General features: G+C 42.0%; 2 protein-coding genes across 2 annotated transcripts in view; one reads left to right on the top strand and one right to left on the bottom strand.

Annotated features, from left to right (window-relative positions):
* Nucleotides 1–21,680, bottom strand: part of LOC311588561 (large ribosomal subunit protein eL42-like) — a 118,256-nt gene that overhangs the window by 68,079 nt on the left and 28,497 nt on the right. The gene's annotated exons all lie outside the window — the stretch shown is intronic.
* Nucleotides 1–21,680, top strand: part of LOC311588548 (pregnancy zone protein-like) — a 44,978-nt gene that overhangs the window by 12,951 nt on the left and 10,347 nt on the right. Inside the window, exons 11-22 of the mRNA XM_084766287.1 lie at nucleotides 835–999; nucleotides 2,457–2,684; nucleotides 3,302–3,365; nucleotides 6,888–7,030; nucleotides 11,267–11,416; nucleotides 12,330–12,494; nucleotides 14,860–14,959; nucleotides 17,882–18,044; nucleotides 18,500–18,728; nucleotides 19,544–19,670; nucleotides 20,188–20,309; nucleotides 20,497–20,548. Coding sequence (XP_084622413.1) covers nucleotides 835–999; nucleotides 2,457–2,684; nucleotides 3,302–3,365; nucleotides 6,888–7,030; nucleotides 11,267–11,416; nucleotides 12,330–12,494; nucleotides 14,860–14,959; nucleotides 17,882–18,044; nucleotides 18,500–18,728; nucleotides 19,544–19,670; nucleotides 20,188–20,309; nucleotides 20,497–20,548 — 1,708 coding nt within the window. The remainder of the gene's footprint in view (nucleotides 1–834; nucleotides 1,000–2,456; nucleotides 2,685–3,301; nucleotides 3,366–6,887; nucleotides 7,031–11,266; nucleotides 11,417–12,329; nucleotides 12,495–14,859; nucleotides 14,960–17,881; nucleotides 18,045–18,499; nucleotides 18,729–19,543; nucleotides 19,671–20,187; nucleotides 20,310–20,496; nucleotides 20,549–21,680) is intronic.

Genomic DNA, 21,680 nt, shown 5'->3' on the forward strand with positions numbered 1-21,680 from the left:
CACAAAACTAACCAGCACAGGCCCTATCTCTTTTTTGTTTGTTTGTTTGTTTGTTTGTTTGTGCGAGACAGGGTTTCTGTGTGTAGACTTGGCTGTCTTGAACTCGCTTTGTAGACCAGGCTGGCCTCGAACTCACAGCAATCCACCTGCCTCTGCCTCCAGGAGTGCTGGGATTAAAGGCATGTGCTCAAAGCTGTAGGAGGTCACATGGCGCCCTCATTAGGTTCCCATGGTTTTTGTGGCCCTCCACAGGGCTGAGCCCGACTTCCACATGTCATTCCAGTACCCTCTCTCCTTTAAACAAAACAAAACAAAACAAAACATTAGCTGTGACGGAGAGGTTCATTAGTTAGATGTTACCATTCCACCTTACATGCCTAACATTGTACTCTAAATTTATAGTGTTACTGTTTTTAATTTAAAGTAATAAAATGAGGGGCCAGAGAGACGTCTCGGTGGCTAAGAGCTGCACTTTCAGAAGACCCAGGTGCAATTCACAACATCCACACGGCAGCTCAAAACATCTGTAATTCCAGTTCCAAGGCATCTGATGCCCTCTTCTGAACTCCCAGGCTACCAGGCACACACTTGGCACACAGATATCCATGTAGACCAAACACCCATGCAGGTAAAATAAAATATAAATAAAATCAACTAAAAACAATAAAATAAAAATAAAAGTTTAAAGCTCAGAAAATGAGTCTCATTCGCAGATGTGAAGATCCTCAGTAAAGGACAGGGACGGAGCAAGAAACGAAGACGTAAACAGAGCACAGCGGGAAGATGGTGTGGCTAGCTGGCATTTGTAACCAGTTGTCACTTCCCTGTTCCTAGGTTCTTCTTCGTGATGAGAAGAATCAACCAATGCCCAACAAAAATGTATCCATCTTTGTGGGTCCAGCTATGCACCGATTGCCCGCTTATACAACTGACGAGCATGGCTTGGCCAACATTGTCATTGACACTTCCAACTTCACGTTTTCATTCATGAGAATTGTGGTAAGAAGACGTGGGCGTGTGGGGCTAAAAAGGCTTAGGTCACAGGACTACACAACTTAAGGATGTGTGAGGGGCACATGTGTGGTAGGAAGTAAGACAAACTGGGCAACGTGGGAACAAACAAGGAAGGCCAGAAAGTTCTGTGTCAGGAGCACCATGCTCTGACTTCAGGAGCACTGACTGGAACAATTATCCTGCCATTGCCTTCAAGTTTTTAATATTTTCATAGTTCTTTTACCAGTTAAATTGTGCCTGATTCCTTTAGCAGAATATAATTTTTTGTTTATGCTTGAACAGTCAAATAACCTTATGCAATAAAGCTGTAACAGAGTAGCTACCTACACAGAACCTGTACAAGGCTGGACCTAGAATGAAGGATGGGACAGAGCCTCATAAGGCCCCACCTCTGCCAAAGGAGCTAGATCAGTGGTTCTCAACCTTCCTGATGCTGTAAAACTCTTGAATACAGTTCCTCATGTTGTGGTGAACCCCAACCATAAAATTATTTTCATTGCTACTTCATAACTTTAATTTTGCTACTGTTATGAATCATAATGTAAATATGCGATATGCAGGACATCTGATATGGGACCCCTGTGAAAGAGCTGTTCAAACTACAAAGGGGTTGGGACCCACAGATTGAGAAACACTGAGCTAGCAGGGGGAGGGAAATCATATTTCTCAGTAATGTAGCCTTGGTACATTGTCCCCACTTAATTGAATAAACCCCCCCAACCCATGCAATGGCTCTCTCTCTCTCTCTCTCTCTCTCTCTCTCTCTCTCTCTCTCTCTCTCTCTCTCTCTCTCTCTCTCTTTCTCTGTCACACACACACACACACACAAATGCACAATAGGAGAGAGACTCAGAAAAAAAGAGATTTAGTGGGATGCATAATGGGATAGGGAAAAAAAATAAAATGAGGGACTTGATCAAAGAATATGTGTATGAAATGGTAAAAGAACAAATAAGGAAAGTAAAATAGTTGCTCTTGTGTGCAAATAATGAAATAAATCTGTACAGAATAAGAGTACATGAGTTTTGCAGGCATAATGAGCATTTCTTAGTGCTTAGTACTCTGGAAGCACAAGCAAGAATTGTGTGTTTAAAAGCCAGCCTGAGATACAAAAGCTTAAATAACCTCAACCGGGAGGTGGGGAAGGGGTTCTAAACTTAAGGAAACACCCTCTTTATAAAAAGGTACCATATTGGTAAATGATAGATGGATGGATGGGTAAATAGATAAAAGGTAGATGATAGACAGATAGATAATGGAAGAAAATAGATATAGATAGGTAGGTAGGCAGCCAACAGATGGTAGATAGATAGATAGATAGATAGATAGATAGATAGATAGACAGACAGACAGACAGACAGACAGACAGACAGACGGACGGACAGACGGATGGACGGTAGATAAAACACTAAATCCAAATGTATTATTCATTTTCCCATTAGGCCATATACAAGGAGAACAGTCTTTGCTACGATAACTGGTGGCTTACTGAGCATCACACCCAGGCAGATTATTCTGCCTCTCATGTCTTTTCCCCGAGCAAGAGTTATATTCATCTTGAACTTGTTTTTGGTACTCTGGCCTGTGGGCAATCTCAGGATATTCGGATGCACTACATCTTGAATGAAGATATTCTGAGGGATGAAAAAGCCTTAACCTTTCACTATCTGGTAAGAATTAAAAAATCACTGCATCTCTTTCTAATTGTATAGACACCAAACTTACTAGGTTCCTTTCAAAATAGTGGGTTTTATAGGACATCGGTGTTAATATTGGAGTTTTTGTTTATTATCCTGGAAGATAAAGTGTTTCCTATAAAATTAGTCATGCATCAATCCATCACTTGCCCTGTTTCCTACTGAAATATTGACTCTAAATAATGTTTCTTTATTCCTATGAGAAAGTATCAGATTTACAATAGTTATAATTTCCCTCTCACCTCTTCATAGTCCTGAGACTGTGGATAATTTACTAGACTACATCCTCACAAACAGTTATCTCACCTGAATACTGGAAACAATAGTCCACATAACTATTATACAAACTGAATTGTTGTTCAAATTGCCTTATTTCAGAGCCAGGCACACAGAGAATGAACAACGCATTTTGTCTATTTTAAAATAAGACTAACAACAGAGGATACTTATAGTGTACATTTGCCTCTACCTTGTAATAAAAAGAACTTCTGAGTTGCAGCAACATGACAGTTATCTATACCTTGTGAGTATGTCAAACATAGGCAGACAGACCTTACAATGGTAATGGGTGTGTTTCCTTCTGTCTTCAGATCAAAGCAAGGGGGAGCATCTACAACTCGGGAAGCCACGTGCTGTCACTTGAACAAGGAAACAGTGAGTGTCTTTTGCTTGTTTTGTTTGTTTGGTTGGTTGGTTGGTTTTTTGTTTTATTTTGTTTTGTTTTTCCAGAGCTGAGGACTGAATCCAGGGCCTTGCGCTTGCTAAGCAAGCTCTCTAGCACTGAGCTAAATCCCCAAACCCCCCTTTCTTTTCTTAATGTCCTCTCATCTTGCTAACCCTCAACAACTGGGCAAGCTAGAGCCTCTCTTATATTACAGGAAGTGCATGGCAGCCCTCTGTAATGCAGTGAGGAAGCTCTTCAGAACACTACTTCTGGATTTTAGGTGTTTATTCCTGAAGTAAAATGTATTAACTTCATAATTATTTTCAAAAGGCAAAAAGTAATCAAAATGTAAAAAAAGAACAAATGACGGAAGAAAATTTTCTTCATGCACTCATGTGTCAGATCCCTATTGCTGCCATAATGGATTACCGCAGATTTCCTGGCATGTAACAACATAAATCTCTTATCTTATATTTCTGTGCAGACATCTCACTGGGCTCAAGTCAAGGTACTGGCAGGACTGTAGATTTTTCTTCTGTCTGTTTGTTTTTTGTTTTTCAAGACAGGGTTTCTCTGTGTAGCCTTGCCTGTCCTTGACTCGCTTTGTAGACCAGGCTGGCCTCGAACTCACAGCAACCGGCCTGCCTCTGCCTTCCCAGGGCTGGGATTAAAGGTGTGCGCCCCCACGCCTGGCTAGGACTGTAGATGTTGAATGCTAAAAAGACCCAGTGTTCTTGCCTCTCCTAAGTGCCTCTTCCGCCATGTCTTGATTAGTAGCCCCTTCCTTTGCCCTCGGAGCCAGCAGAACTCCATCTTCAGTTCTCACCTGCCTGTCTCCGTCTTTATAATGGCATTACTCCACCTGGATAATTCAAACCAATTTTCACATCTCAAGGTCCCGGTTTGACATCCGCAAAGGCTTTATTAACACATAGGGTAACATACTCCAAGATTTCCAGGTCTAGGTAGCCAAGATTATAATGCTGCTTACCACAAGCATTTCAAAATCCACATGCCCAGCCAACAAGTCAAACTCAGTCTCTCCAACAGCAAACACCTCAGTCCTTCACAGCCTTTAACTGTAAGCCCACAAGTGTCATATGTCGTGCACAGCAAAACAGTCCAAAACTGCCTCATTTGCAACCATCTAAATTAGGTGTCTAGGCCTTGGCTCCAATCCATGCCAGGGTAAAAATTATCTGTCTGGAGAGATAGGAAATCCACTCAAAGAGTCCCAGATTCCAACACAGAGCAGTCGGTCCTTTTCGTTTGGTGTCTCTGTCCTCTTAACTCTGCTTGCAAGCACCCTTCCTTTCCCCGCTAAGCAGAGCATGTGCACACAGCTGGTTTTGTGTCCTATGCTTAGAAGGCTCAAACACTCTCCTTTTATTTACCACCCCTGTCCTTTTTAGTCCAAGATCACAGTGTCTCTTTCAGAAAAAAAAAATTCCTCAGGAATTGTGCCATCCTCCTCCTGTACGCCACAAAGGTATTGCATATCCTACTAGACAAAAGTTTCTCCATAGATTTTTTTTTTCTGGAGACTGCCATCCCTCATTTTGACTTTTGCTGAGGCGTAAGAGAGATCTGTGAGTCACACAGATCAGCTCTTCAAAGGGGTCATTCTATTTTTAGTTTCTTGAGGCTCTTCCATGGTGCTTACCACGGGTTACCTGATTGACGTTCTCACCAAGTGCGTTTAAAGGCTCTGCGTCTCCTTCAAAAGCATTCGGGCTGTTTGCTCATGTTTTCTTTTCTGCCATTCTGACTGGAGCAAAGTGGAATCTCAACGTAAATATGATTTCCATTTCCCTGATGGCCGCAGAGCCTGAGTGTTGTTCACGTTCATCGACTGTGAGCTTCTTCCGGTGTTGCACACGTGCAGCTCATCTTTTTTTTTTTTTTTTTTTTTGTGATTATACTGTTTGTTCTTTTAATTCTTTTTTTCTCATTACATATATTCTGGACCTCAGTGCTCTGTTATGTGAATAGCGGCCAAAGACGTTCCCCCACTGAGTAGGCTGTTTTTCCTTCTGAACTTAGCATGCTTCTGTTAAGTCCACCCCTGAAAGCAACTGCTCCCTACTTAATTTAATTTTCCCTCCGCAGCAGTAGTGGCTGTTGGCTGCCTCTCACCCACCATCTTAGAACGCCAAACACCTGGCATTACTTTTAAGCTCTGCGTTTTTCCTGTTTGTACCATGTTAAGTCTTCTCTAAGATGCCTACTAGACCGTGGCTCTCACTCTGCCTACTTCCTAGAGGACTTTTAGCATCATGAATCTGCCAGTCTAATAAAGACCCCCTACTCTAAAGGCAGGCTCACCATGGGGTCCTTAGGTATGTAGCATCTCTTCGGTCTCTGCGGTCTCACCATAGCTGTGCTTTTCAGTGTTTTTTTTTTTTTAATAAACATAAAAGGCTGGAGAGATGCCTCCGTGGCAAAGAGCACTGGCTGCTTTTCCAGAGGACCCAAGTGCAGTTCTCAGCTGGACTTTTGCTACTTTGAGGGTTCTTTTGGCCTCTTCACTTCCCTACCCCTCTTCTTCCACTTTTGTAACCCCTCACTAGACTAGAGAAAAGAAACGATAGAGGAAAAGGGGGAGACATGATCATTAGATGACTTCCAACTGATAAGAAGTGTTGACATCCTTGGGGCAAGTTTGATCTTTGCTGTCAGGATAAGTAATTTCTTCTTGTTGCTTCCTTTTTGCTCACAACTGCTTAGTAAACTGCAACCAACCAGCAGCCCACCCAACAACCCACCCAATCTCTCAGAGATCTAGCTTTTTTTTATTTTAAATTTTATTTAATTAATTTATTCAGATTGCAACTCAGTTGTTATCTAGATCTAGCATTTATATACGCTCTGAATTCCAACTGTTACGCACTCGCAGGAACTAGTCACAGCTGGCAAAACCATGCCCCTGCTAGAGCAGGAGGCATATCATAGTCATAGTTTAAAATGAAAGGCAAATCATCCTTTAAAATGAAATACATTCTTATAATGTTTGTGTGTTTTAAAGAAACCACAATTCTCGCTACACACCACCACCTGTAACTCCAGTTCCAGGCGATCTGATAGCCTCTTCTGGCTTTTGTGGGCACTGTACTCGTATGCTGCACAGATATACATATTAAATAAAATATAAAAACCTTTAGAAACAGAGACATAGACTAAATGATTTTCCTACTTATCTGGGGGATAGAATTAAAGCTGTATCTATAAAAACACCATTCACTCAGCATGCATTTATCAAGCACCACTGAATGCACATTCATTCAGCATGCATTTATCAAGCACCACTGCAGGCACATTCGTTCAGCAGGCATTTATCAAGCGCCACTAAATGCACATTCGTTCAGCAGGCATTTATCAAGCGCTACTGTGTGTAAGTCCTTCTTATGTGATCTAAATGCGAATTCTTAAATATTCTAAGAATTGTTCTGATATGAAATCAAGAATCCACTCCTAACCCATAGTCTCGAATCTTCCTCATCCTTATTCTCCAGTGAAAGGGGTGTTTTCCTTCCCGATTCAAGTGGAGCCAGGTATGGCTCCTGCGGCTCAGCTACTCGTCTATGCTATTTTACCTAATGAAGAAATTGTCGCTGACACTCAAAAACTTGAGATAGAAAACTGTTTTGCCAATAAGGTGAGTGTGTGTGTCTAAGCCTGATCCTTTTACTCTCTTGTTTATAAGTGTGGGTGTAAAGAGTCATATCTGTTTTATTTTTGAGACAAGGTTTCTCTATGTAGCCCTGGCTGTCCAAGAACTTACTGTATAGACCAGGTTGGCCTCAAACTCAGAGAGATCCTCCTGCCTCTGCTTTCCAAGTATTAGAATTAGAATCATACACCACCCTTGCTTAATGTGTATTTTGAAACCACCACACATGGTTCTTAAACATGCCCCTTAGTGTCTCTCCAGTTAGTGAGACACACCTTAACAGCTAGGACTTTTGGCACACCCCACTGTAGTGGTAGACAGTGGTCCCTAGCTGTGAGTTCTAGTGACAGCACCCAAAGGAGGTGGCCACAGGCAGAATTCTCTTTCAATTTAAAAGACTCATGTGGGTTTCAAAATCTATTCTGCAGCAAACCTTAGTGTATATTCATTATAGATACTACTGTCATATTATTTTATGTATATGGGTGTTTTGCCCGGATCTATGTCTGTGCACCTTCTGTGTGCTTGTTGCCTGTGAAAGCCAGAATAGGTCGGGGAATCTCCTGGAACTGAAGTCACAGACAGCTGTGAGCAGCCACGTGGCTGCTGAGGAATGAACTCAGGCCCTCTGGGAAAGCAGCCAGTGCTCTTAACTGCTGAGCCATATCTCCAGGCCCCATGTCAAACTTTTAAATTATTTTTGAAATATTTTGCTGCCAGACTTTCCATTGAAAATGCAGTTTCATCAAGCTGTGTCAGTCTTGTGCCATCAATTCCCTAGCATACCTCCGATCCATGCACTCCAGGAGAGCGTGTTCCTGTGAGTGTAAATTTAGCTCCTCAATGTAGACAGAAAAGTGTTTCGACACTTTGTCAGAACTTTTGTTTTGACAGAAAACAGGGTTTTTGACACACCAATAAGAATTAAAATATAAAAACTTAACCTGTCGATGAGATTTTTTAAAAATACAGTATTTTGTCCACATGTGTAGCTGCACACCAGAAGAGGGCACCAGATCTCATTATAGATGGCTGTGAGCCACCCTGTGGTTGCTTGGAATTGAACTCAAGACCACTGGGAGAGCAGTCAGTGCTCTTAACATCTGAAACATCTCTCCAGCCTGTCAATGGTATCTTTTATTTTTTTTAAAGATTACAAAGCTGTAGTGTGAACTCCACTAAGCCATAAGTAAGTTTATCTGAGCAGAATTGGTGCTGGTTATCTGACTTTTTACTACTCTAGTAGATGGACTCTGTCAATGTCAGCCACCTTTTTGTTTTTCAAAACGACTTCTAGGAGGAATATGTCCATTTACAGCAAGTGGACATTTCTGCTGTGGCAGCTGTATTCACATTACATATACACATATAATAAGTGTGCAGTGCTCTAGGCAAAGGTAGAGTGGGTCCCTGTGTAAATCCTGGCCTCCACCTAAGGAGCGCTGCCAAAGCTGGACGTTGTGTCCAAGAGCACCACGCTGGTCCTTCTGTGAGTTCCATATCAAGGGCGTCTCCTGCCTCAGCCTCAGGGTCTTCACTGTGAGTCCTGTGTATTTGCACGGGAAATCTCGAGAGGGCTAAGATCTTGGCACAACTCACTCTGGCAGTGGGCAGTGGTCCCTAGCGGCCCTTAGCTAATCTCTACACATTCCAGACATGAAGCTATCTGACAGCATATAACTGTCAGGGGAAAAAAAAATCTTACTCTCCACTCAGAATCGATGCCTCATTGAATGAAATAGGTCTCTGATTCTGGAAGCCTCTGTGTAGCAGCACAAAAGTCCTCCATAGAAGTCAAACCCCACTCTACGTTATATTCACTTCAAATCAAATACCTTCTCACTTAGCGTTTATCAAAGGCAGAGAAAGGGACACCCTGACAACAGCACAGATGAAGATGTGTGCAGCACTCACGAGAATGCCCACTGCTACAAAAATGCCGGGAGAACAGATCTGCTAGTTACTAATTCAGGACCCTGATAGGATTTGAACAAAGAGGAGCCCGAGAGAGTAAGGAAGGACCTGCAGTCATACTGGGATGTGTCTTTTCAAACCAGTTTATTTTTTTCAACCTTTTATCAGACAGAGAAAAACTGCTTCAATAATTTCAAGTGTCTTTCCTTTAAGACAGGGTAGACATGTTAAATATGTATTAGTTTAAAGTTTTTTTTTTCAGGCAGCTAGCCCTGTGAATGCTTGTTTGGGTATAGTGGAAAGGCAAATAAGAGAAAACAATGCAAGTCAGGCCTTGGAGGTTTCAGCAGGAACCTGGGATACACAGTGAGTTCAAAGCCAAGTCGGGATGTTTACAAGACCCTATCTCAAATTAAGTTAAAAATAAGCCAAATGGAAAAAGAAATGGTTTTGAGTCCACTGTTGGAAATTGCTCCCTCCCTAAAACAAACAGCTGTTGTGTTGCAGTTTTCTTCTTCCTCTCCTGTAGACACAAACCCCGACATGAGTTGATTTTCCATGTGGTTAAGGTGGAATGAAAGTGATGAATGAGGTTTTCAGTTCAGATGTGATGGACCCTGTGGTCTGATGGGCATCCATGCAAAGTCCTGAAAAAAACAAAGTAAAAATGTCTTGGGTGTTGATCATCAGACTTTGGGGCATTTTGCATCATATTATCCCATCATAATAAAAGTATAAGTAACTCTTTTCCTTTGAAACCTAACCCCAAATGTTTTTTACTGTTATCCTCAATTAGATGTAACTAGTCACTAAGGATAACATTGATTATTGTAGCTAGGACAGCTTCCTTCAAAACATACATTAAGTTTCTTGTCCGGTTCCTGCATCAATAAGCGATTTTACGTTTTTCTGTCATGCCCATTTCTCAGCACATAATATTTCCATTCGATCGTAATCTCAAATGACTAACTTGTTCACTTGACATAGACTCAAATTCATTTTAATGAACCTAAATTTCTTTTTAAAAAAAGATACTTAAGAAGTCTTCATAACAGGCATGATTTAAAACTGCTCCGTTGTGATAGTGAACCTCACTGACCAAGTAAAGTGTAATTCCACTGAGGTGCTGGATGGTGGTGGTGCACGCCTTTTATCTGTGAGTTCGAGGCCAGCCTGGTCTCAAGAATAAGTTCCAGGACAGCCAAGGATACACAAAGAAACACTGTCTCAAAAAAACAAAAACAAAAACAGAAACAAAAAAACCAGACTTCTAGGGGGAAATAACAAAATAAAACAAAGCAAAAAACTAACACATTGGAACAGAACAAAACAAACAAACAGAAGAGAATTAAGAACTACCTACATCAGCTGTGTGTGGTAGAGCACACCTATAATCCCAGAACTTTGGGAGGCAGAGGCATGCAGATCTCTGAGTTCGAGGCCAGCCTGGTCTACAAATTGAGTCCAAGACATCCAAGGCTACACTGAGAAGTCCTATCTCAAAACAAAAACAAAAACAAAACAAACAAACAAAAAACCTATCTACATCAACAAAGGAAACCAAACATTCCGCAATCAAAACTCTTTCATCTCCCATTGTTCTGCTCTTCTGTACTCCAAAAAACACTTAAGAGTTCAGATGCTTAGTAAACTTTTAAATTTCCCAACACACTTAAATCTTTTTGTTTGCTTGTTTGTTTGGAGACAAGGTTTCTCTGTGGAACGGCTCTGGCTGTCCCAGAACTCAGAGGTAGACCAAGTTGGCCTCAAAGTCACAGAGATCCGCCTGCCTCTCTCTCCTGAGTGGTGGAATTAAACACGGCCACCACCACTGCCTGGCTCATACTTACATCTTAAAATACATATGACGTATTTAATGGTCATCAGCGCTGCCTGTGCGTTAGAATGTCATGTGACCATGACTGGAGAAGGTTCTTTGTTTAACCTCACCAACTCCTCACACAGATAGGTCAGCCACCAAAGTTCTGCGACTTCCTTCTCCGGAGTGTTTTCAGTACCATACTGGATTCTATTTCAGTGGTATCAAAATCAACTTACTTTCTACCAGTTGAAGAGAGAGAAAGAAAATTAAGAAAATTGGTGTCATATTTGCAGATCATTCTGAAGATGGTGAATGGGGAGTTCCTAGGAAAGTAAACCTGCTGTAAGATTGAGAAAGAGAAAGGAAATAAATTAAAATAAAACACCTCGGCATGGACTGAAGAAGAGAGTCAAGACTATAATCTTCTTCTTCTCCTCCTCCTCCTCCTTCTTCAACACACTGCTATAATCACATGCTCTTTGCAGGTGGATTTGAGTTTCTCACCAGCGCAGAGCCTGCCAGCATCCGAAGCCCACTTGAAGGTCACAGCCACGCCCCAGTCCCTCTGCGCCCTCAGGGCTGTAGACCAGAGCGTGCTGCTTCTGAAGCCCCAAGCTGAACTCTCGCCTACATCAGTGAGTCCATTGCTGTGTTGAGCATCAAAAAATGCGGACCATAATCCATAACCACAAAAGACAAGATCCTTACCGTGATAAGCATAATGTAATTTCCTAACAGCCACTGGACGAATGACACAAACGCTGACACTTTACAGAATTGTCTCATTTTATCCTGGTCTTTTTAACAAGTGAATGATAATTAAGGTGATTGTGTAAGATGCCAGGTTTTTGTACTTTCCCTGAAATCAAACACTAACTGCTCTTAAGAGTGTACAAAAACAGTTTCTTCCCAAACTCATCTTTAAATGTCTTTGCGTTTTCAAAGAGGCATCCTCACTTACAAGCTTTGCAGATTCTTCACCTGTTTTACAATTCTCCCCTGAATCTTACCTGCAGATCCAACACTGCTGAGTCCAGGATAACGATGACAAATGGTTCAGAAGTGGTCCAGATGTCTCTGGGTACCCGTTATCCATCCTCTCTCCCTCTGCATCCTCTAGGGCTCATCTTCATAGTCTCCTACATTCAAATCAATTTTGATCAATTCACCTAATTTTCGAGAAAGAGTCTCATGCAGGTCCAGGCTGTCATTAAACACAGGAGACAATTAAGGGTGACCTTGAGTTATTGGTCCCCGAGGCTGCATCTCCCAAGTGCTGGGATGACAGCCTGAAGTAGGATGCTGGGTTAGACCAGGATTATACGAATTGAGCTATATCTCCCAACTTCTCATGTCTTTAAGTGTTGTGCTTCTCCATGAGGGTTAGAAACTTCTTTCTGTGATTCCCTGCCTCACCCCTCACATCGTACTCATGGCAAGGGTGGATAAAACCATGGAGCTTTCCATTCCATATTTGAGCACTGTCACGTTTAAAAACCTTTAAGCAATAGAACAAGAAACCATTTCCCTTTGTTTTCCAATGTACAGATCTATAATTTGCTGCCAGTAAAGGCTAACTCTGCTGCTTGGTACATCATGCCAAGCCACGATGATGGTGAAAGCTGCATCCGTTCAGAAGAGATTACTCTTAACGGGATTGTGTACGTACCAAAGCAGGTCATGGGCGAGGACGACATGAACAGCATTTTTAAGGTAATCTCTCCTGAATCACACCAGAGCTGATTTCTAAGTCTGTGTTAAGATGCAAAATTCAATACTTCCAAGCCCCACAATAGAACCCTTCCCTCTCTCTAGCAAAATGCTAATTAAAAGAAAAGACTCTCAGAGGCATGGGCTCGTTACTTTGTACACACACGGCGACCAGGATTTCTCTGGCACCTTAAATACAAGGGGTTTACTATTTCTCCTCTCTCTCTCTCTCTCTCTCTCTCTCTCTCTCTCTCTCCATATATGTGTGTTAGAGATTAATATATAAGTACCATCTTGGCAGCCATAATATAAGTCATTTGCACAATAAATTCTTTAAAGTCTCTGTGTATACATTGTTTGTTGATCATTTTGGCATGGTAATGCCCCACCCTTCCCTTTCTCACCACTTCCGGTGATTCCCACCCTGCCCTGACCCCTAGACTGTTTGGCTTCTACTTTCATTAATATATGCACACAGGACTTTATATAGCTATATAAAGTCTAGGAACTACAAATGAGAGCAAATACAGAATCATTAAAAATATGTAATGTTTTTCTTTCTGAGACTGGTTTAGTTCACTAAATATGATTATCTCCAGTTGCATATTTTCCTGAAAATTACATGGCTTCATTGTTCTTTGCAGCTGTAAATAAATCATATATATGCATATGTAGGTGTAAATGTGTGTGTATACATATATATATATATATATATATATATATATATATATATATATTTTTTGTATCCATGCCTCTGTTTTTAGACAGCTAAGTTGGTTCTATGTGCTAGCTGTTGCAAACAGTGATTCAATAAGACAGAAATGAAAGTGACTCTGTGATAGCCTGACTTTCAGGACTTTGGGTAAAGGGATAATATAGTCATATGAAATATCTACCCCCTTTTAGTTTCTTGAGAAACATCCACATTTCCATAGTGCTAGACTAGTTTACACTGCTGGCAGCAGTGTATATAAGAGTTCCCTTTATCCATTTCTTTGTCAATATTTGCTGGGGGTTTTTTTGTTTTCCTCAATGGCTGCCATTCTGACTGCACTAATATGGAATCTCAACGTGGTCTTGATTTACATTTTTTCTAATCACTAAAGAAGTTGAGCTTGTTTCATTGTTTATGACTACTTATATTTTTATCTGCTCATTTTATTAACTTGTTTCCTTATGGGGTAAATTTCTTGCTGTTTAGGGCTTTTTGAGTTCTTTGTATATTATAGCTAGTAATCCTCTGTCAAATGTACAGTTGGCCAACATTTTCTCCCCTTTCCCAGACAGTCCTTTCACAATCAATCCACTGGGCCCTTTGCTTTGCAAAGCTTTTTAATTTCACAAGGCCCTGTCTGTCAATGGTTGGTCTTATTAATAAAATCCAATCTGTGTTCAATGTATATTTTTAAGATTAACAACAAATAAGCAGAGCTATGAGAGTAAAGTATATCCAGATTGAGAATAAAATTTTATACTATCAAAATAGACTAAAATCCTTTGCTTTACTTTAAAAAGATATATCATTCTTCCTATAGAGTCTGCAGCTTAATAGAGAGGAATTGAGGTCTCCTCTCGGCAGCTTCCAAAATCATCTGTTTAATCTTCCATTTATTATTTCTTTCTTTCTATTTCAAATCACAGCAGTGACTAGTCACACAGTGTCCCCCACAGGCTGTGAGCTAAGACACTGAGGGGCTTTTATTTGTGACCAACATTGAAAGTGAGCAATGGGGACAGGTAGGTGACAAGGGTTCCGATGATCACGGTGTCAGTACTTTGGAGAAGATCTCAGTTACAGTAAACTGAAATAGGAGAGAGAGAGAGAGAGAGAGAGAGAGAGAGAGAGAGGAAATTTCCAATGGGTGAGCTGAATACAGGTGCTTGGGGAAGGAGTAGCTGATGCCAATGCAACCCACCATTTCAAGAGCAAAGTCAAGGAAAGAACAGATTCTCTCAGCATTAAACCCAGACATTTTATCTGTCCAGACATCCATTTATTCAAACATATAAATGCAAGTATTTTCTGAGGAAAAGGAAAATAATGTAAGGCCAAAAATAAATAAATAAACAAAATAAAAATAAAAACACCATTGCAGAGGCATTAGGCCAAGGAGACAATATTTTAAAGTAGAGATCAGAAGAAACGGACTTGATTGACACGTCACAGTCATTAGCCCCATGGCCTTGATGGTTCCTCACTCCACCATGTGTGGTAACTTTTCTCCACTCAATGAAGGATCTCTGCACTGATCCTAGGAACCGCGTGTCAAACAGTAATGAAAATCCCAGCATGAACCCAAGAGAATAATCACTGCCTTAAGACTGGGTTTGCCAATATGCTTTAACAAGTTAATATTTTTTTTTCCAGTCTGCAGGACTGAATATTTTTACCAACTCCAAAATCTACAAACCAAACTATTGTCAAGAGCTTCCCTACCCCGGAGCGGCTGTAGCCTACAGCAGCGGAGGTAAGGGTGTGCTTTGTTTGTCTTCTAGAATAATGGGAGCAAAAAAACTGGGGTAGGGTGGGCATTTAAAGAACATTTTTATACATAGTGAATTTATACATATTGGCTCCATGCAGCTCTTTCAGCAAGGTATTCACAAGCACATCTGTGACTGCTGTTTCTCTCCTCCTCCCTGTCCTCTCCTCTCCCCCACTTCCCTCCCCGATCTCCTTTCCCTCGTCAAAATTGGCCTTTCCATTCTAGATATCAACCATCTTGCTTCTCCATATCCTCTCTGTCCTCTCTGTCCTCTGTAGATACCACACCTAAGTCAGCCATGACAGCGTCTGAGACTTTGGTTCCCTCTCAGAGGCTAGGTTTCATGTTGCTTATCTTGTTTTTTTGTTTGTTTGTTTGTTTGTTGTTTGTTTGTTTTGTTTTGTTTTTTTTGTTTGGTTTGTTTGTTTGTTTGTTTGTTTGTTTTGGTTTTCAAGACAGGGTTTCTCTGGATAACAGTCCTGGCTGTCCTGGACTCACTTTGTAGACCGGCTGGGCTTGAACTCACAGCTCTCCGCCTGCCTCTGCCTCCCGAGTGCTGGGATTAAAGGCGTGCGCCACCGTGCCGGGCTCATGTTGCTTATCTTTAGGCTCACACAGATACTGTCTGCGAGACCATATCTTTTGTCTCACTGAGTCTTTCCTTAAAAGATTTCTTTATCCTAATTCCAGGGAGTTAGGATAAGTACACTTATGATTGGCTTGACTACGGTAAGCACACTCCTGAAACAGACATTCTACTGTAGAGGGGCTTTTCATTAACTCTGCAGGTGCCTTCCCACCTTTGTGAATATGGTTGCACAGCTCTCTCCCTGGAATTCCCTCCCCATCCTTGGCTTCCCATCAACCAATGAGCACCTTAAGTTCCAAATGGTGTAGTCCTCCTGCTTAGACTACAACCAATCCCTGTGGTATCTAACTTTGTGCATTTGTAACCTCTTTCCAAACGTAACCTTGGCATGTAGCTACATCACATAACTATGAGTATAACATGTTTAATGGCAGGGAATCATAAGCAAATTTATTTTTGGTATGCTTATAAATTTATATTTTCTAAAGACAAAAGCAAATTTGCATACTAATAAGATCAATGTGCTTGACTATATTTGTATAAAGAATTAAATTTAGATTAAATCATAATAGATACCATACTCAGCTATTAAAAACAAGGAAGTCCCGAAATTTGTGGACAAATGGATTGAGCTAGAAATGATCATAATGAGTGAGCTAACCCAGAAGCAGAAAGACTCAAATGGTATATACTCACTTATATCTGCATATTAGCCCAAGGGGCTTGTCCCACGAAAGTCTTCACTTACCAGGAAAGTGGGACAGAGGGGAGGACATCCTATTGGGACTCTAGATGAGAGAAGCATGGGAGAATAGCAAAGTAGAAGGATCCAGAGGGTCCTAGAAACCTATAAGTAGAACATTATGATAGGCAGATTTGGGCCCAGGGGTCCCGCTCAAACTATGGCACCAGCCAAGGACAATACAGGCCGTAAACTTCAAACCCCTACCCAGATCTAGCCAATGGACAGGACATTCTCCACAGCTGAGTGGAGAGTGGGGTATAACTTTCACACATACTCTGGTGCCTCATATTTGACCATGTCCCCTGGAGGGGAAGACCTGGTGGCACTCAGAGGAAGGATATCAGGTTACCAGGAAGAGACTTGATACCCTATGAGCATACACAGGGGGAGGTAATCCCCCTCAGGAAAAGTCATAGGGGAGGGGAATAAGGGGAAAATGGGAGGGAGGGAAGAATGGGAGGATACAAGGGATGGGATAACCATTGAGATGTAACAAGAATAAATTAATAATAAAAAAATTTTTTAAGTAATAGATACCATAAGATCTGAAGCATCTTCAGTGTTTTTCAGCCTGATTTATATATAGACTTTACACCCATCAATGCTGAGAGTGGCACTTCACATAAATACACAGTAAAAGTGTTAGATGGCGTGTTTATGGCCACTTCAGAAATTATTAGACAGTCTATGCTAATTCCATGCTAAAATTCATTGAACAGTGTTTTTAATCAAATACAAGTCAACAACTCAAACAACAGCAGTTTTTAAAATTCAGACATTCTAAAAAATGATACAATCTGAAGACAGGCTAGTTTGATACCTCTATGCTCAAAGGAAGATATTAGAACTCTTTTATTAAACCATTATGCTTCTAATAGAGCAGAAACCTCTGTATGGAGAATAAAACTCCTGCAGCTCACACACACAATAGCCTGGGATCTGAACCAGGGTATTTCAAGCAGTGGCAGGCAGTGCAAAGTACACATGTTCTCTGCTTAGCTCCAAAGGTATAGCAAACCGACGAACACCTAAGACTCATTGTACCTTTGATAATGAATTAGCTTTTAGTTGTAACATGTGTAGAGATCTTTAATTGTTGCCCACATTGTTCCAACCTCCACACTCAGTTACACAGGCCCGTACCGAGCTGTGATCTGGTTCCAAAGCTAGGGTATGTAACACGCACATTCCAGGAGCCTACCGCTTACTGCTGTGTCTCCGTCGTGTTCACCGTTAAATGAATGTTTCTGAAATCTTGCTGCAGCTAATTTCCTTTCTTGTTCTTTGACGTTCGCTGTCAGCACCAGTGGGAGACATAACTACCATTTCAAAAGGACAGCCGTCTTAAAGAAAACTACATTTGCTTTATTTATTAAGAAAAAAAAAAAACCACCCACCTCTATTCAGGGAGGCAATAGAACACATGTGTAAAATATAAAAACTACACATAGAAATATTTTTAAAGTGACTGTTGGGTAAGTGACCCTCTTCTATATAAGGAACAGACAACTATGCAAAATCAAGAGAACGGGACTCACTGTGGGGCTCCTATGTTTTCTCCTCATGTCAGTGCCTCAAGGAATGCCTATGGTAGCAGCCGCAAGAGGTGGCGTTATGAGAATGACCTCCCCGTTGGACAGGGAAGAAAACACTGAGGTCCTGACGGTGGAAGTAAGAGAGACTATGCGGAAGTTCTTCCCGGAGACCTGGATCTGGGACCTGGTGACACTAGAGTGAGTTGAGTGCTCCCTGGGACTTAAGCATAGGTTGAGGGTGTGAGTCCTGCTCTGGTGCTCCAGCGTCATCTGGTCCCTGATCCTTTTAGTTCTACCCTCTCACAGTAAAACAAGTCTTTCTCCCGGCTTACGTGGTTCTCAGTTAACAGGAGTTACAGAAAATAGGAAACTGTCTTCTCCCTGGGGTAGGGGCTCGGGGGGGGGGGGGGGCGGAGAACAAAGGGAAAGAGAGGGGGAAGGGAGAAGAAAATGAGAATGGGAGGGAGAAACAAGGAGAGAAGAGGGGAGGGGAGGACTTCCAGAGACCACCACCACCACCCCCCACCACCACCACCACCCCCTCAACAGAAGCATCAACCCCTTCCATTTAGTCCCATGGTTAATTGTGCTTGGTCTCCGAGTTACCATATTCTGGTTTTTGTTTTCCTGTCCTTTTTTTCCCTCCACGACAGCGTATCAGGTGGCCAGGAGTTGACGGTGAAGGTCCCCGACACCATCACTGAGTGGAAGGCCAGCGCATTCTGCTTGTCTGGAGCTACTGGCCTTGGTCTCTCGCCCACCATCTCTCATCAAGTCTTCCAGCCCTTCTTCCTGGAGCTCACCCTCCCCTACTCTGTGGTGCGGGGAGAAGCCTTTACCCTCAAAGCCACAGTGCTCAATTACATGTCTCACTGCATTCAGGTAAGGACCCTTCTCTGCAAGTAAGCGAGAGAGCCCCATAGCCCCTGGTGACCTGGGGTCCCTCAGCTCCTCCTAGAGCTGTGTGTGGTGTGCCCTGATTTTGGAAGGGAGCAAGCACTCAGAGAAAAGCTCTCTGATGTCAGACTGTTTTCATTCAAGACTCTGTAAATGTTCCTAAATTCAGGCATGGTTTCCACATGATTACTCTTTCCTTTATATATATGTAAAGGAAAATATATATATATGTGTGTGTGTGTGTGTGTGTGTGTGTGTATATATATATATATTTAGATAGAGTCACATCATGCACACAAGCCCAAGCTTACTTTAAAAACTCTCACCTTCCTGCCTCAACCAGCAGTGTGCTGGAATTACAGGAGCATGCCCATCTAAACTACTTTGTATTTAAAGCCTGTCTTAAGAAAAATCTTGCCAGGCGTGGTGGTGCACGCCTATAATCCCAGCACTCAGGGAGGCAGAGGCAGGCAGATCTCTGTGAGTTCCAGGCCAGCCTGGTCTACAAAGAGAGTCCAGGAGAGCCAAGGCTACCCAGAGAAACCCTGTCTGGGGGTGAGGGTGGGGAGGATGGGAGGGGATGAGGAGGAAGGAGGAGGAAACATCTTTCCCTCCCTTGGCACAGACAAACACCACGCCATTCCTATAGTGTTCAACTCTCTTATTGCAAATATCTAAACTTCAAAGTAAGGCCTAGAATGTGCTCCTTCTGATGCGTCTCAAAGCCCCTGGACTAATCTGCACACTCAGCTTCTAAGCCTTCCTCCTGATTCCCTCTGCCTGTCTGGGTTTGGGAACAGATCCACATGGACCTAGAGATTTCTCCAGATTTCCTGGCTGTCCCAATAGGGGACCATGAAGACTCTCACTGCATCTGTGAAAATAAGAGCAAAACCATGTCCTGGACTGTAACCCCAAAGACACTGGGTGAGTGGCAAAGCTGTTGACTGATTTTTCCTGCCTTGTGTGTTCAACATTTTGCTCTGTCTCTGAGCCTAATGCATGCTTTTCCTCCTCTTGAATTGCAAACTGATCAACCAAGCAGAAAACCACTGTGTTCACGGACCGCGGGGGTGGGGGGTGGGGGGGAGGCAGGGGGAGGACAGGGGGTCCAGGCGGCCGGGGGCCGGGGGAGCGGGGGGGCGGGGGGGAGAGGGACGGACACACGGGGGGGGGGGGGTGGCAGCAGGGGCGTGGAAGCATTTAACACAGTATGGCTGTGTTTTTCTGAATTTTCAACTTCGTTTATTTGCTGTGTTTGTGCCCCAGTGCACATAAAGAGGTCAGCTGACAACCTGTGAGGAGTTGGTTGTCTTCCGTTACCATGTGGGTCCCAGGTATCAAACCTAGGGTGTCAGGCTTGGCAGCGAGCATCCTCAACAGCTGGACTTATCTCACTAACCCAGGGATGACCACTTAAAGCCATCAAAATTTTATCTCCCAGGGAAGGTGAACTTCACAGCTACTGCAAAAGCTTTTCAGTCTTCAGAATTGTGCGGCAATAAGGCAACAGACACACCAGAAGCCCTCTTAAAGGACACTGTCGTAAAGCCTGTAATAATCGAGGTGTGTGAGTACTGTGAGTCTGTCGGATGACATCACATTTGTAATCTGGATCTCATTTCCAAAATTATGTATGGGTCGACAGATCAGTTTTCTACTAACATTTCAAAGTGATTTGTTTGGGTTTTTTTTTTTTCTTCTTGAATGTTATGGATCATTTTACTTTTTTTTTTCCACTTTCAACACTAAGCCTGAAGGAATTGAGAAGGAACAAACTGTCAACACACTGCTATGTGCAGCAGGTACGTGTAACAAAACAAATGGCATTCTCAGGTTAAGCTGTTTAGTAAAATTTATAGCTGTGGAAAAGTCATCTCTGGGATATGAGTTACTCTGAAGAAAAAAATAAATAAAGCAAAAACTTGTATGCCGTTTCCACAGAAACAAAAAGATATTTCATAAAGAGAAGCCCTTTCTGGATTACAAATCTCTCAAAGTAGGTTTAATTCCCCCAAGGTAATAAGGGATAAATACCATTGAATATATTATCCTTACTACTGTCATTGTTGTCATATTTAAAGATAAAGATGAGATATAGTGAAAAAAGTCATGGGGAAGCTCCTGGCTAGCAGTGAGATTTAAAACCCTTCACCTGAGATGAGGTTCTTTCTTATCCATCTATGTCTGTAAAGCTCCTCCTCAGACTATGTTGAGGACATCAAAGGATCTGTGTGGCATTGGTATGTTGTAATAGTACATTAGTAATTTAAATATATCCATACTTATGCCTTGATTGGCAGTATCTCTAAAGCACTGACACAGACCCAAAAACTGTATTTGACTGATACTGTTTGTATGACCATATAAAGATAGCCATCTAAAAAGTTGTGCACCATCTAGAATGTTCCTCAAGGTGAGGCTTTACCTATAAATCTGTTCCCTGTAGAGATGCCCTTCTACTTACCAAAAAAAAAAAAAAAAGCATTCTATTAAATGCATCACAAATTGAAAGTAGTATCAGTAAAAAAATACATTTAATATACCTAGCTTATTGGACACCAACGATAAGCAACACAATCGTTTGCTCTTATAATTCCACCCTGGCTCAAAGCAGAGGTCAGCTGCCACTGCCCAGCATCACTAGTGAGTGTTGTTGCTATATCACTAGTCCAGAGAAACAGTCTCAAGCTCCTTATGGTTTCTACTCACTGTCCATCACTTTCACACTGTAGTGGCTAGAACCATCATAAGTCAGAGACCATTAGTGTAAATATCTTTGCTAGTCTCATCTACATACATTGTGTGTGTGTGTGTGTGTGTGTGTGTGTGTGTGTGTGTGTGTGTGTGTGTTCCTTTGTACATTTGGGGTACAAAGGTCAACCTTGAACCTCAGGTGCTCTCCACCTTATCTTTGTGAGACAAGGTCTCTCACTA

This window comes from Acomys minous (assembly GCF_964271855.1).
Source record: "Acomys minous genome assembly, chromosome: 17".
Classification (NCBI taxonomy): Eukaryota; Metazoa; Chordata; class Mammalia; order Rodentia; family Muridae; genus Acomys; species Acomys minous.